The following is a 14984-nucleotide window of genomic DNA, read 5'->3' on the forward strand; positions in this document are numbered from 1 at the left end:
CTGCCGGGTCCGGCGCAAGCAAGCTCGCATCGAGCTCACTCACTGAGCGAAGTCGCTCATTCCAAGCGCCAACTCCGCCGCGCGAGGGTCTGCTGCTCTTGCTCACCTTCCCTTTCCTTTGTCCACTGCTGCCCGGAAATGTCGACCTCTGCCAAAGCGACAAAGAAGAGTGCATTCTCCTGCGAACCATGTCGAAGACGGAAGGTTAGCCAACCAGTTGAGCCATCAATCGCTACGTACAGGGATCGACCGGCAGTTGTTGTTGCGTGCGTGCGTGAACAGGCCCAGGTGCTGACAGCCAATTTTCAACAGGTCAAATGCGGAGGGGAGCAGCCCGTGTGCAACCGCTGTGCATCGAGAAGGGATGAGTGCGTCTACAAGTTGAACCCAACTTTATCTTACACCCAACGCCTCGAGCAACGCATCAAGGAGCTTGAGGACCAATTGGCAGGGCACCACCTCTCTGGTCGTTCGAGATCTCCCATCTCGACGCACCCGTCATCCTCTCACTCGAGCCCACCATCCTTTTCGTCGCACGATGCCCCGTCGTCGAGTCGCGTGCCTGGCGACGAGCTCGGTGTGCAGCGCAGATTCCGCGGCCTAAAGGTCGACGACAAGGGAGGCGTCATCTACCAAGGAGCTACCAGCTTCTTCCACCTGCCCAACGACCGTACTGGAGGCGGCGCGGGCAACAGATTTCTGCCTCTGACAGAGGTCGACGTGCAGAGGCGCGAGCGTCTCGTCACCAACGCCTGGCAGCAACGGGCATTGGAGAATCTCTCAGAGATTCCAGTGAGAAACATCTTTTCAGCCCGTGCCCCGTGTAATTGTAATGCTGACCGCGATCGACCCAAAGGAGCCATTCCAATACCTTCTCAATGTGCACTGGTGCTGGATACAGCCTCTGTTCAATTTTGTGTATCGACCGGCGTTTACGCGTACGTGCAGTGGCCTCTCGTTGCCTTTCTGGAGCTGAGATGGACTAACTGGCTGCAGGTGACATGCAGACCCTGGGCCCCTATTACTCCCACACCCTGCTCAATGCCATGCTTTCGCACTCGATACGCTGGGGGAAAAGCGACCCCGCGACAAGACAGCTGTTGGATGAGTCCTACGAAGGGGGCGTCGTCTTCGGGAAGCATGCAAGGGCCCTCGTGTTTGAGGAGCTCAGCAACGGCATCGTCACCGTCCCCACGATCCAGACGCTCCTCCTCCTCAGCGCGCAGGAATGCGGGTTTGGGAACGCAACGCAAGCGTGGACCTACAGTGGTCTTGCCTTCCGCCTCATAGACCATCTTGGCATCTGCGTCGATGGCACGCAGGTCTTGAACACGAGCATGAGCGACGAGGAAGCTGAGATTCGGCGTCGGCTTTTCTGGAGCTGCTACTTCTGGGACAAGATGATCAGTCTGTACCTTGGTAGGGCGCCGTCGATGCAGCACTCGGCTGTCTCGCCGCCCCATGTCATGTGTGAGTGTTGTCAAGCGTGCATCCTCATTGTAGCCAATAGTCTGACAGAACGACAGTTGATGATTCTGCCGAAAACGACCCGTGGACGCCTTTTGGCATGCAAGCTGGCCCGGCCTATAGCTACCCACCGACACCGGCGCACTCGGCCTCGTGCTTCACGAGCATGTGCCAGCTGTCCGTCATCTTCAACCAGATTCTCGTGCACATGTATGACCCCATGTCGCAGAATACCGAAGAAGAGGTGGACGACTGTGTGCGGACGCAGGAGGCCGCACTGCAACAGTGGTGGGACATGCTCCCGCCGTTTTTACGCCTCGACGCGACGTCCCTGCCTGCGATGGCGCCACCGTCGCACATTGTGACTCTCAAGTATGTGCTTCTTGACCGCTGAGCTCCAGTTCACTGTACTGACATTGTAACAGCTGTCTATACCACACATTCAGGATTCTCCTGTACCGACCAGTGCTCACACGGGTCAATAAGGATGCCGAGAATCCAGCCCCGATACAAAAGTACTTGATCGACTGTGTGACCTCGGCAACGTCCATCATTGCCATCTTCAACCTCTTCTGCAAGACCTTTAGCACCAATTACTGCGTGCTGTCGCTGTCGTATAGCGTATACATCGCCGCTACCATTTACCTGCTGCAAGTGCAGGCTTTTCCAAACGACCACCAGGCTTTGCAACGCCTGGACTACTGCATCAGGGGGCTGAACGAGGTCAAGCGATACAGTCCTAGTAAGTCATTTGAACTTGAACCCTACGATCTATGTTACGTTCCGTATTCACCGTCTCTCAGTTATCGGCGGAGCTCTCAATCTCATCAACAAGGAGCTGGCCTCTCTAGGGATCAGCCTAAAGTCCTCTGCCTACATGACGCCGGACCCTACCAGTGCAGTCCCAGAAGGACCGGCACAGAGCCCGTTTTACGCGGCCCATAGATCCAATAGCTTTCATGGCATCCCTCTGACCAACAGCCCGACCCCTTCGACTGACCTTGGCCCCCAGCAACACAGGGGGTTCGATACATTCGGGCCGTCCGATACGACGGCTATGGAGCCCGGCATGTATGAAGCCATGTCCTCCCTCGAGCCGCTGAGTGCCTGGGTCGGTACCATCCACAACTTTGACCCTGCCTAGCCAAACGAAACTACTCGAGCTTGGCGGCAAGATGCCGGAGCGCCACAGCGCTATGAACTTGAACCTCTTTATACTTTATTGCATTATGATTCTCTGGCAGTACTTCGTTACACGTGTCTCGTTACGCTCCACAAATCCTCCGCGTTGCCCCTAAACAGCCTATCCACCAGCACGCCGTCGTTACCGCACCACTTGATCACCTTGTCTATCCACGGTCTAATGTCGAGACCTTCGTACCGCGTGTGGGGCCAATCTGTGGCAAACACCACGCGACTCTTCCCGCCCAGCCTGATGACCTCCTTGGCCACGGGCTCGAGGTCGCGCTGGTCGTCGAGCCTGCTCAGCCTGTACGGGGCAGACAGCTTGACGAAGACGTGGCCGCCCTGCAGAAGCCTGGCCAGCGACGCGAAGCCCGGGATCTGATATGGATCACAGGTGGCGGTGTCGTCGAGGTCCGGACGGCCGAGGTGATCTATGCAGAACCGCACGTTGAGCGTGGGCATAATGGGCTCGAGCTGCGAGATGAGGGCCATGGGTATGTATACCTGCACCACCCAATTCAACGGGCGCACGGCGTCCGCGTACTGCCTGAGCAGACGCTCAATGTCCTCGGGCTCCACTTGCTTGCCGTGCGAGCAGATGTTGAGACGCACGCCCCGGACGCCAATCTCGTGCCAGGCGAGGAGCTGCTCGTGGGAGGTTGTCTCGGGGTCGAACGCGACGACGGCCCGGGCCCGATGCGAGCCGAGTGTTTGGAGGGCATCGAGCATGCAGCTGTTGTCGTGGCCGTAGATGGAGGGCTGCACGAGGACAATGTTGCGTATGCCGACGCCAGCCTCGAAACGCTGGGCGTCGTGGACGGTGAACGTGTTGGGTCGGTACGCAGCGTCCGGGGCAAAGGGGTACCTGTTGTCGATAACATGCATGTGGGAGTCCCACGCATCCTTGGGTATTTGCGGCGAGGACAGGGTCACCGGCCTATGGGGCGTCGGGGTTGTTTTTGTTGTCGTCGGCGTTGTTGTCGTCGTCACAGTGTACTTCTTGACGGATGTCTGCCTCTGGGACGGAGGACGGAGGACGGACAGCAGACGCAAGGCCACGGCCTTGGTGTCCTGGTGGAAGAAGGGTTGGGCTCCCGACGTGTGCGCGTCGTCCTGCCTCATGCTGGCGGTCGCTGTCGAGAAGCAGGTGCAACAGCGCCCATTGAGGAGGATGCCAGAGGCGGGGATCACACGCAGATATCGAGGAGGGACATGGAGTGAAGAAAGGGTTCCAAGGGGGCGCGAGGCAGTCACGAGACGAACATGTCGTCTTCCCGCGGAGCGGAGAATGCCAACCTCGTACATCTCGCTCAATGTCCGTTCTAATGAGGTGGATCGTCGAGTTGACCAGTCTCCATAATGGCCATGCCGCGCTCGCTGTTCGGACAAAGGCCGTTATGGGGGAGAAAGACGTCCAGCTTCCAAGGCAATATGTACGGTCCGATCTTGTCCCCGGCAGGAACCAGGCCGGTCTGGTCATGCGGTGCCTTTAGGCTCTTAGCATCATGCCCGCTGCAGGCATGGGCGGTGGGAGTTGGTGGACGTTGTCATGATAAGGCAGACGATGGCTGACTGCATGGAGTTTGACGAATTGGGACTGTCAACTTGTACAAACAAAGGCTATCGTTTTTGTGCCATACAATGGGTGGTAAACATTAGTAGGGGATATACGCTGCTAGTCATCCAAAATCAGGTACAAGCACGTCTACAGTGCGGATTATCGACAAATTGCCGTCGAGAGACATGGGGTTTGTACAGTGCGCACACTATGACGGAAGTTGACCGAGCGACGCCAGTGGAGATATCACGGCGATGAGAGCGAAAAGAACTCGATAGCTTCGTCGGTCAACTTCCGTGGGCGTGGCAATGAGGGGAGCAATTTCTCATCTTCAGCTTTTCTCGCTTCTTGAAATCTAGACCATGACGCGCCAGGAAAGCCCACTCTGCGTTTGGGGCCCCATATCGAACACCATCGCGACTGAAGCTGGGGTAACGACAACCATTTAGCACTACTGTGTGGGGGGTGTCTATTATCTCAATCGCCATTTTCTTGTGTCTCTCACGCGCTCTCTCTCTGGCTGAATGGCTGGCTGGTCCGGTGCAGGCAGTCTTCACTCAGTACCAGGAGGCTGTTGTCAAGACGCCTCGAAAGGAAGGGGGTGGGTGGTCTGCCTCACTATACTAAAGGGGTCAGTCATCCCCGATCTCAGCAGGGTTGGAAGAGCAACAACGCCTGCCTCTCTCTCTCTCTTCATCGACCGTCCTGAAATCTTCCCTCAGCGCATCAGACTTTCAGCATGGCTTGGAACGCGCTCTACTACTACCTGACCATCGTGGTCATCGCGTTTGGCTCTATCCCAAAAGGTGTGTGTTCCCTTCACTCGTCACATCATCCCCTATCACAGACCACGGCGACTAACCCACTTGCTCAAAAGGCTACGATGAAGGCGGATTCGCTGGCGCCAAGGGTATGCAGTCCTTCCTCTCCGACTTTGGCATGACCAAAGACCAATGGACAGGCAGTGCGGCTGCCCTCGCCGACCGCAAGGCCAACATATCCTCCCTGGGCGTCCTCGGTGCTGCCATAGGGTCCATCCTTGCCCTGGGACTCACAGACCGCGTGGGACGCCTGCGGACCTGGCAGATCTTCTGCGTGGTCAACATGTCTGGCCTCCTTGTTACTGTCCTCTCCAGCGGTATCCTTGGGCTGATGCTGGCCTCGAGAATCTGGAGTGGCCTTGGTGCCGGCGGTCTGACGGTTGTTGCGCCCTTGTACCTGAGCGAGATTGCCCCCGCCAGGTCGAGGGGCATGGTCGTTTCCATCTACATGGTTGTGCTCCTGACGGTGCTCATGCTTGGTACGCCCCTCGTGATCCACGTCCCTTGACTCTTCCCACATGATGCTCATCTATTTTCCGTCCTAGGCTTCTTTATCAGCTATGGCGCCAACAAGTCCATGGCCTCGACGCCGGCACAGTACCGCATCGTCATTGCAGTGCCCCTGATACCTGTCGGCCTAGCCCTCCTTGCCTCCTTCTTCTTAAAGGACACACCTCGCTGGCTGGCGTCCAAGGACCGCCACGAGGAGGCACTCGCCGTGCTCGCCAGGCTGCGCGGCAAGTCAGCCACGCATCCACAAGTGGAGAAGGAGTTTGCCGAGATCGACAGCCAGATCCAAGACAGGCAGCAGGTCCTGTCGGGTATCTCCATCTGGAACATTGCGCGTGAGATTGCCACCATCCCAACATACCGGAAACGCTTCCTCCTCGGCGCCATCATGCAGACCGTAGCGCAGTGGAGCGGTGGCAACGGCATCACGTACTATATCCCCGAGATCTTCCGCTACGCAGGCGTCGACGGCGAGAACCAGTCGCTGGTCACGTCGGGAGCCTACGGCGCCGTCAAGCTGGTCATGACCATGGTCTTCACCTGGGGCCTCGTCGACGTATTCGGCAGGCGTCGCTGCTTCATGACGGGCCTGTTCTTGCAGTGCATCACGCACGTTTACATGGCCGTCTACATGGCACTATGGAAGGATTCGGGCAACAAGCCTGCCTCGGACGCGGCGATTGCGTCGGTCTTTGTGTATGCCACGGGCTGGTCCATTGGCCTATGCACGGTGCAGTATCTCTACGGCACCGAGATCTACCCCACGAGGATCCGGAGCGTCTGCTACGCCACAAACATGATGATCCACTGGTTCTTCCAGTTTGCCGTCGTGCGCACGACGCCCAACATGTTCCAGAGCCTGGACATCTGGGGCGCCTACGTCTTCTGGGCGTGCGTCTGCGCAACAGGTCTCGTCGTGCTCGGCCTCTGGGCGCCCGAGACAAATGGTATCCCCATGGAGCGAATGTACGAGCTCTTTGATGGACCGTGGTACATGGGATGGAAGGCCAAGGTCGACTTGACCAAGGATGCCGACACGGCGTATCTCGAGGTGCAGGAAAAGAGGTCCGTCCACAGGGCCGAATCCAAGGACACAGCCAGGACGGCTGGAGAAAAGGCGTGAGGAGAAGTGCTGCCGCTGGCGCATGCTCTACACTGTTCTTGTAGCTGATTCAACTACACTTGACTACGGAGGCACACTACTGACAATTATCGTATACAGCCTGCTGCTTCCCCTAGTGTAGCGCTTGGTGCCCAAAGATCCCTAGACGCCGTGGAGAACGTATGATCCCATCTTGTGGGGAGGAACCCTGGCCTGGAACATGGTGTCAATCTCATCAAATGTCCTCCCCTTGAGCTCGGGCACGTAGAACCAGGCCCAGACTGTCGCCAGCACTCCCAGGCCACCAAACACAAAGCCAACCTTGCCCTGCAGGTTGCCCTGGTCCAGGTTGACCATGTAGGGGACGATGAGGTTCACCGCCAGGGCCATGGTGGGCGCCCGGAGCGCCGTGCTGCTGGCCTCGCCCAGGATGGCAAAGGCCATGGCCCCAATGGTGGCAAAGTAGCAGAAGGCCCAGATCACCGTGAGCGCAGCCTGTACCCACTGCGCGGCACTCGTGGGCACGAGGTCCATGATACCGATCAGGAGCAGCAGGCTCGTGAGGGTGACCATGCCCGACAGAAAGATCTTTCGTCGACCGAACGAGTTGACGACGAACCAGGAGCAGATGTTGCCGACCACGCCGCAGGCGGTGACGCCGACGGCCAGGTCGAAGCTACAGGCCGTAGGCAGGCCAGCCAGCTGGAAGAAGTACGTCGAGTAGCCGAGGACGAAGACGATGCCGACAAAGTGCTGGCAGAAGAAGACGCCGGTGCTGATCATGGTGCGCACGCGGTCGGTGCCCTTGAAGCATTTCACGATGCTCCCCTGCTCCGAGGAGGACGAGATCTCCTCCCTGATGGTGGTCTCCAGCGTGGGCGTCCACCTTTTCGCCGTACAGCTTTCGGATCGATCGCATCGCCTCGTCGCGTCGGCCGTTGCGGTCGAGGTACCACGGTGTCTCGGGGGCCAGGGGCCGCAGTGCGCCCAGGAAGAGGCAGAAGAAGAGCTGGGTGGCAAAGGGTCCAGCATACGCCCAGCGGTCCTCGCGCTCGCCAAGGGCCTTGGTGACGGCGTTGGAGAGGAGCTGGCCGAGGGTGACGCCCAGGTTGACGCCCGCGGTGGCCATGCCCCTGAGCACGACGGGCGCGATCTCGGATGTGCACAGCGGTCCCAGCGTCAGGTAGAACCCTAGCCCGAAGCCGAGGATTAGCTTAGACACGACAAAGGCCGCGTTGGCGCGGGAGAAGATCTCGCCGAGGATGCCGCCCGTCACGATGAGGACGCCAATGTACATGCTGTTCTTGCGGCCGATGCGGTCGGCCACGTAGGAGTAGAGGAAGCCGCCAAAGAACTGGCCAATGCTGCTGCACGTGTTGAAGGCGACTTGCCAGTCGGCGGGCAGGACAGCCTCGCTGTTGAGCATGTAGCCATAGTCGCGGCGGAAGGAGGCGACGGAGAGCACGGCACCGTTGATCTGAGCGTCGAAGCCCCTGTGAAGCGTCAGGCATGGTCATGGAATGGTGTCAATATCTCAGTCCCATCCAGGAGAACACGTACCAGCCAACGCCTGCCATGGCCCAGAAGAAGCACCACCACACGAGGGCAGGATGATGCTTCAAGACCAACTTGACAGTCAGGGCGTGCTCCAGTTGGTGGTCCACGTCCACGGCCGTCGTCTTTTGATCCTCGATGCCGGCCACTTCGGCCTCAGGGAAGGACTTGACCTGCTCAGCCATGGTGTCCGTGATTTTTGTGATTAGAGAGACCGTGAGAAGGTTAAAAGGAGGATAGAAGGAAAGTGAAGCTCTCGAGATGATCTCGCTTTTTTCTACACTGCTGGTCTGAGCTAAGCGTTTCTTGATCTTCCATCGAGGGAGGCACTGGACAAGGCCGCCAACTTATAGCATCACCACGATATGATCAGACGGACCATTTGGATAGGTCAAATGGCCAATGAGCCATGCTGCTGGGTACTCCAGACCCAAATCTGGGGTTCACACGAGGGCGCGTGGCCTGGATTGTGGAGGGCATGAGAGATTGCGGAGTCTCCAGGGAGCGACACTCCCCGATGGCCCCTTGGCATGAGTCGTGTGTCGAGAGCGCCCTCCCTCATTGCGCTAACTTGGAATACTATGCGGGTCCTAAAAGCGACACTCCGCGATCTATATAGTACCATTCATGGAGACCCCTTCTACAGTCAACCTAGCACCGACACTCCCCGACCGCACCATCGACGACACTGCACGTCGATTGTTGGCTCAGCTTGGCCCGTAAGGAAGTATTCAGTCAGGCATGGAAGACAATCAAGACCCTGGATGCCGTCTTGGCAAGCGACCCGCAGCGCGAGGCACGGCCTTTTACCCTCGCAAGCGCGCCAACACAGCCTGCCAAGTCTGTCGAGCTCGCAAGACGAAATGCAACAACAGGAAACCCAGCTGTTCCTACTGTCTGTCTGTCGGGGCTACGTGCATACAGTCAACGACGGGTCTGTCCAGTTTTGATCCTGCGAGCCTCAAGATTCTCGAGCGCTTGGATGACCTGGAAAGGCTGGTCAAGGACCAAAAGGAGTCTCTGTATACTTTGTTGCCGCCCATCAGGCCGCCAGGTGAGCCCGAGACATGCGCCGACCGACATGAACATGGACGACCTGATGCGACATGGATCCGGCACGGCTGAACCACCTCCTCGACAACTTCTTCACCTTTGTCCACTGTAAGAACCCCATCCTCGACGAGCCCCTGACTCGGAGGCTTGTTCGACGAGCGTTCCTTGACGATGGCATCGACTGTTCAGCTGAAATATGCCTCTCCCTCATCATCGCCGCCCTGGGTTGCGTCTCTGCCCCGTTTGGACCTACCCCCGACATAGCGCCGGGCAGGCCTTCTTCCAAGCTTCACAGCGACGGATAGGTACCCTGTTGGCGACGTCGGACATTGTGGACGCGCAATGCCTCTTCCTCTCGGGCGTCTACTGCATGACCGTCTTCCAGCCCATCTTTGCTTGGCGGTACTTTGCACAAGCCCTGGCCGCATGCCAGCATTTCCCGTTCCTGACGAGGGCCCAGCAACAGACGCACGCGGACGCAGGCTTCTCGGCAGAAGAGATGGACATGGGAAGTCGTGACACGCATGAGAAAGCCGTCTACCGGTCGGCCTGGAAATCCGAACAGGAGCTGCGCTCAGACTTGTCCATGCCAGACTTTGGCGTCAGTCACTCGGGCAGCACGCTCTATCCGCCCTTCTTCCCCACGCCGCCGGGCCCCCAGCTCAGCCTGTCTCCCGGGGCCGTGCCCGAACCTCACGAGCAGCGCGCCAGGAAGGCGTGGCTCTTCTACCTGGCGGAGATCTCGCTGCGCCGACTCAACAGCAGGCTGTGTAGCGAGATCCTCACACTGCGAAGTACGTATCCCTCGACCATGGCCTTTCTCGAGGCTCTCTGTAATATGATATCCGAGTACGAGGCCCAAGCCCAGGAGTGGGCGGCCAGCCTGCCAGAGCTCTTATCGGTCCGCGACACCGACGCTGCTGACGACGACGTCTGTCGCTCCGTGCTTCGCTGTCACCTTGTGAATCTTTTCGAGCTCATATTTTGGGCCATCACGATGGCTTGCCTCAGCGTCCCCGGCAAGGGACAGGTCCGTCTATCAGAGAGGACGAGGGAGATGGGTCGTAGAGGGCTGGAAGCACACGTCAATCGGCTGCGGTCGAACGAGCCTGGGCTGGCGCATCGCCATCACGGGACCCTTTTCATGATCAAATGCTGTAGCCGTAGCGCTTTGACGCTGCTAGCCGCTCACGAAAGGGGGATGCAGATGCCTCCTGGATGGGTGGACGCCGTATACAAAGGCTTGGGTATGCTGCAACATTGGGCGCCAGAGGTGCCCGAACTCGTGGCATGGAAGGCCATTGTCCAAGAGAGCCTGGACAAGTCTGTAGCGTATTGAATGAATGCATGGTCTCGTGACTCGTCCTAGCCAATGCCAGAGTGTGGATCCCGATCAGCTTCAAAGGGGAAGGCCTCGGGGAGTATCGCTCGTGACAACGCCAGTCCACCAAGACAGGGGACGGTCAGGTACTGCTGGTTTGACGATGTCACCCCATCGTTCTATTCGAATCTCACACGTGATTTCGTGCTCTTCAAAGGGTCCTTAAGAAGATGTCCTCCAGGAACATGGCAAACCACAATCTCATCACCTCTCCCAACTAACCCCTTACCTCTCATCACCAGAAAATACTCTCCCGCAATGGGCTCCATTCCAGCCAGCGGGTCTTCAGACCCGTGCACGACGCTGCGAGTCGAGGGCAGCCGCATCGTCAACGCTGCCGGCGAGACTGTCGTCCTCAAAGGCGCAGGTGTAGGCGGCTGTCTCAACATGGAGAACTTCATCACAGGCTACGCAGGCCATGAATACGAGCACCGCGCCTTGATGGCAGAGGTACTCGGCGAGGCAAAGGCGCAGTTCTTCTTTGACCGCCTCATCCACCACTTGTTTTCGGACGACGACGCTGCTTACTTTGCCTCCCTCGGACTCGACTGCATCCGCATCCCCATCAACCACCGCCAATTTATGGACGACATGGACCCCGGCACCATCAGACCCGAGGGTTTCCAGCTCGTAGACCGCATCGTCGACGTCTTCGCAAAGCACAACCTCTACACCGTCCTGGATCTGCACACGGCGCCCGGAGGCCAGAACCAAGACTGGCACTCGGACTCTGGTTTCTCGCGCGCCATGTTCTGGGAGTTCAAGGACCTGCAGGACCGCGCCATCCAGCTGTGGGAGGCCCTCGCGGAGCACTACAAGGGCAACCCGTACGTGGCAGGCTACAACCCCCTCAACGAAACCGCGGACCCCTACAAGGCCGCCAACGGACACCACGGCGTGCGTCTCGTGGCGTGGTATGAACGCTGCGAGAAAGCCATACGCGCCATCGACCCGGACCACATCTTGTTCGTGGATGGAAACACGTACGCCATGGACTCCCGCGCGTTCCCAGAGAAGACACTCCCCAACACCGTCTACGCCATCCATGACTACTCCATGCTTGGATTCCCCATCAGCGAGCAGTACGAGGGCGCGGAGAGGCAAAACAAGACGCTACGCCAGCAGCTCGACCGCAAGGTAGAGTACATGCGCAGCAAGAATGTGCCCGTCTGGAACGGCGAGTTTGGCCCCGTGTACGCCAGCGCGCACAATGCAGGCAGCGAGAAGGCAGCGGCGACCATCAACGCCAAGCGCATCAGCCTGCTGCGCGCGCAGCTCAAGAACTACGCCGCGGACAGCATCAGCTGGTCCATCTGGCTGTACAAGGACATTGGATACCAGGGCATGGTGTACGTGGACCCGGCGTCGTCATACATGAGGCTCATCCAACCCTTTGTGGACAAGAAGCAGGCCCTGGGGCTCGACTTTTGGGGCGTCGTCAACAAGCAGGGGCTTGACGCCCTGCTCGAGAAGCTGGCGGCTAGCTTTGCGTTCAAGAACTGCAAGGGGAGGGAGCAGCTCAATGAGACGTTGAGGCTGGACGCTGCGGGTAGATTATGAAGATGGCACGCTTTCGTTCTCAGATCACAATGATTTGGAAGTTTGGAAGCACAGTCGCGTCTTGAATTGGCATCAGTGCCTCACGGGGAGTCACGGGACCCTCACCAGTGACAGGCCGTGGCTGTGCATGTGGTGTTTGGACCCCTGCAGGTGGCTGCTGCTTAGTCACTCAGGGGTCCAGGCGAAAAACGCCCCGAAATCCGGTGCTTTGGAATCAAGCTCTCCACTTTAACTTTCCTCCGTGGCGGCCCTCGGCGCTGGCTCGGTCAGTGCATCACGTCACGACTCTCAGCATCAATCTCCATATCAAGTACGGATACATACCCTTGATGATTTATTACAACGTAATAGCGACTTGAGCCCGTAGACATCGAAGTTGAATCTCCAATGAATTCCCCAAATACATGCACTTCTACCCCAAACAGACACTCCTCTCACTGCTTGTCGCGATCATAGCTGCCGCCACCATGTCGAACAACCTCTTCGCGCGCATCGTGCGCCCCTTCACCGTGTCCAACCGTCTGTCCATGGCGCCGGACAGTCCCGCGCCCGCGACGCCCCTCCCCGAGAATGCCCAGCGCTGCACCGTCGCGGCAGGCTGCTTCTGGGGCACCGAGCACCTGTACCGAAAGGCCTTTGAGGGCAAGGGCCTACTGGACGCAAAGGTCGGCTACATCGGTGGTGACCTCGAGAACCCCTCCTACAGAGCCGTGTGCGGCGGCAGGACTGGCCGTACGTATCCTTTGGGAAGTTTTCCCCTGTGACTATGGACTGACAAGAGGGCTAGACGCCGAGGCAGCGCAGATCATCTTCGACCCGGATCAGGTCTCCTACCGCCAGCTCCTCGAATTCTTCTACCGCACACACGACCCCACAACCCTGAACCGTCAAGGGCCAGACACCGGCCCACAGTACCGCTCCGCCATCTACTACCACAACCCAGAGCAGGAGAAGGATGCCCGGGAAATCACCAAGCTGGCCAACGAGAAGTGGTGGCATGGCGGCATCGTCACCGAGCTCGCGCCCGCTGGCAAGTGGTGGTCCGCCGAAGAATACCACCAAAAGTATCTGCACAACAACCCCGGGGGCTACGAGTGCCCGAGTCACTTTATCAGGAAATTGCCACCGCTGGAGTGACTGGGCCAGGAAGGTCTGGGGCAGAGGTTATGGAATAGGGTCATGGGTACGAGAATTATGCGAGCCGTCATTTATTAGGGTATGAAGGATTGGACACTATGAGTCAGTGGCGCACGGCGCTATCAGGAATCGCAAATGGACACTTACTCTTCATGGTTCCAATATGAACTATCAAAACATGAGCATCAGCTTGGTGCCGCTCGACGGAGATGGTAACCTTCGGATGAGACCGTTGATGGTACATGACAAATCACTCCGGCAGTTAAGGTGGTTGAGGCGAGACCAACGTCTTGACTATTCTTTTGTTTCCCCAGCTACATACAAAATACATTATCCTATTCTGCTGCTCAACGCAAGAGCGGAGTAATTTAACAACGCTTAGTAGTATAGTACATTAACACATTCATCCAACACTCCTCTACTTGCGGTTGTTCTGCATGGCCAAGATCTGCACCATGCGGATGAAGATGTTCAGGAAATCCAGCTCAAGCGAAATGCTCTCGTTGACGGCGTCCTTGCGCATCATTCCCCTCTCAGCAAGGCGGGCGTGGTGCAAGATCTTCTGCACATCGTACAGGGTGAAGCCACCAAAGACGGCGAGACCACCATACAGCCAGATGTTCTCGGTGAACGCGAGTGTGCGGACAGCGGTGGCGGGCAGGAGCATGGGGGCAAAGCCAGAGGCCATCACCAGAGCGGCACCAGCCAGGAGGGGACCACCAATGTACAGGTACTTCTCCTGCTTGGCGGTGGCACCTACGATCGAGATGGCGCCCATCATGGCCACGGTGTACAGACCAGCGCGGCCCAGGAGGGCAGGGTGCACCATGCTAAGCATAGGGGCGATCAGGGCGGCTTGTGTGGCGTTGAAGGCGGTCCAGAGAGCGTACTTGGGAACGTAGCTATTGCGGTTAGTGTTCATGTTCTTACGCGCAACTGTCAGTGATGCACGGAAACTTACTTGTCAGGGCTGATGGATCGGGTGCCAATCATCGTACCGAAGCTCAGAGCCAGACCACCCAGACCCACGACCCATGGGTTCGTTACCATGATGCGGTACACGAATCCAGTGTTGATCATCTGCCTCGCCGTCAGGCCAATGATGCCGATGCCGAGGCCGGTGTGCAGAAATGTGTTGTTGAGATATTCGCGCTCGTACAGCGGCATACCGCCGTCCTCGCGGGTTTCGCGGTTGAAGACCATGTTGATCGCCACGAGTGTGCCTCCAAAGATGGCGCCGCCCACCAACAGTTGCCGCGTTCGGTTGGGCGCGGCCGCAGTGCCAAACTGCTGCTGGTAGGATCGGGCGCCCTGCTTGGAGAACGCATTGCGGGCTGTCTGGGCGGTGATGCGCGAGGTGAAGAAGCTGGCGCCGACGCGCGGCGATGACTTAGCCGAGTGGAAGTTGCGCACGGCCGGTCGGAAAGCTGTCTTGGACAGCTCGGGCAGACGCTGCGCCAGGCGCGCGGGGCCCTGGCGAACGCTGAGTGTGAACGACATGACTGCTGAGTCCAACTCTCGCTGATTGATATTTGTACCGCGATGTGTTGTTCCGATGGGTTCTCGTGGCAACAGAGGAAGCGGGTTGATGATGTGGTGGGGAGGAGGAGCAATATATCGGTTTACGTGCAAAGAGTGACGTCTCTTCGGGGTCCG

At 58.2% G+C, this 14984-nt stretch overlaps 8 protein-coding genes across 8 annotated transcripts; 5 read left to right on the forward strand and 3 right to left on the reverse strand.

Annotated features, from left to right (window-relative positions):
- Window positions 1-138: 138 nt before the first annotated feature.
- On the forward strand, window positions 139-2611 carry J7T54_008438 (Nitrogen assimilation transcription factor nit-like protein; the record flags this gene model as incomplete). The annotated part of the gene is made up of 7 exons (XM_051505476.1): window positions 139-204; window positions 313-792; window positions 857-938; window positions 997-1470; window positions 1527-1839; window positions 1893-2209; window positions 2271-2611. 7 exons carry the CDS (start codon window positions 139-141, stop codon window positions 2609-2611), a joined length of 2073 nt encoding a protein of 690 aa, XP_051363208.1.
- Window positions 2612-2718: 107 nt separating this feature from the next.
- J7T54_008439 (uncharacterized protein) lies at window positions 2719-3774 on the reverse strand (the record flags this gene model as incomplete). Its single annotated transcript, XM_051505477.1, has 1 exon — window positions 2719-3774. The coding sequence occupies one exon, from the start codon at window positions 3772-3774 to the stop codon at window positions 2719-2721; it is 1056 nt and encodes a 351-aa protein (XP_051363209.1).
- A 1175-nt stretch (window positions 3775-4949) lies between these two features.
- On the forward strand, window positions 4950-6664 carry J7T54_008440 (Quinate permease; the record flags this gene model as incomplete). Its single annotated transcript, XM_051505478.1, has 3 exons — window positions 4950-5016; window positions 5088-5510; window positions 5577-6664. 3 exons carry the CDS (start codon window positions 4950-4952, stop codon window positions 6662-6664), a joined length of 1578 nt encoding a protein of 525 aa, XP_051363210.1.
- A 141-nt stretch (window positions 6665-6805) lies between these two features.
- On the reverse strand, window positions 6806-8382 carry J7T54_008441 (uncharacterized protein; the record flags this gene model as incomplete). The annotated part of the gene is made up of 3 exons (XM_051505480.1): window positions 6806-7499; window positions 7543-8136; window positions 8204-8382. 3 exons carry the CDS (start codon window positions 8380-8382, stop codon window positions 6806-6808), a joined length of 1467 nt encoding a protein of 488 aa, XP_051363211.1.
- Window positions 8383-9303: 921 nt separating this feature from the next.
- Window positions 9304-10589, forward strand: J7T54_008442 (uncharacterized protein; the record flags this gene model as incomplete). Its single annotated transcript, XM_051505481.1, has 2 exons — window positions 9304-9358; window positions 9556-10589. 2 exons carry the CDS (start codon window positions 9304-9306, stop codon window positions 10587-10589), a joined length of 1089 nt encoding a protein of 362 aa, XP_051363212.1.
- Window positions 10590-10889: 300 nt separating this feature from the next.
- Window positions 10890-12191, forward strand: J7T54_008443 (uncharacterized protein; the record flags this gene model as incomplete). Its single annotated transcript, XM_051505482.1, has 1 exon — window positions 10890-12191. One exon carries the CDS (start codon window positions 10890-10892, stop codon window positions 12189-12191), a length of 1302 nt encoding a protein of 433 aa, XP_051363213.1.
- A 467-nt stretch (window positions 12192-12658) lies between these two features.
- On the forward strand, window positions 12659-13328 carry J7T54_008444 (uncharacterized protein; the record flags this gene model as incomplete). The annotated part of the gene is made up of 2 exons (XM_051505483.1): window positions 12659-12923; window positions 12979-13328. 2 exons carry the CDS (start codon window positions 12659-12661, stop codon window positions 13326-13328), a joined length of 615 nt encoding a protein of 204 aa, XP_051363214.1.
- A 418-nt stretch (window positions 13329-13746) lies between these two features.
- J7T54_008445 (uncharacterized protein) lies at window positions 13747-14828 on the reverse strand (the record flags this gene model as incomplete). The annotated part of the gene is made up of 2 exons (XM_051505484.1): window positions 13747-14230; window positions 14290-14828. The coding sequence occupies 2 exons, from the start codon at window positions 14826-14828 to the stop codon at window positions 13747-13749; spliced, it is 1023 nt and encodes a 340-aa protein (XP_051363215.1).
- Between the last annotated feature and the right edge of the window lie 156 nt (window positions 14829-14984).

This window comes from Emericellopsis cladophorae (genome assembly GCF_022114955.1).
Source record: "Emericellopsis cladophorae strain MUM 19.33 chromosome Unknown NODE_14_length_400046_cov_116_985211, whole genome shotgun sequence".
Classification (NCBI taxonomy): domain Eukaryota; kingdom Fungi; phylum Ascomycota; class Sordariomycetes; order Hypocreales; family Bionectriaceae; genus Emericellopsis; species Emericellopsis cladophorae.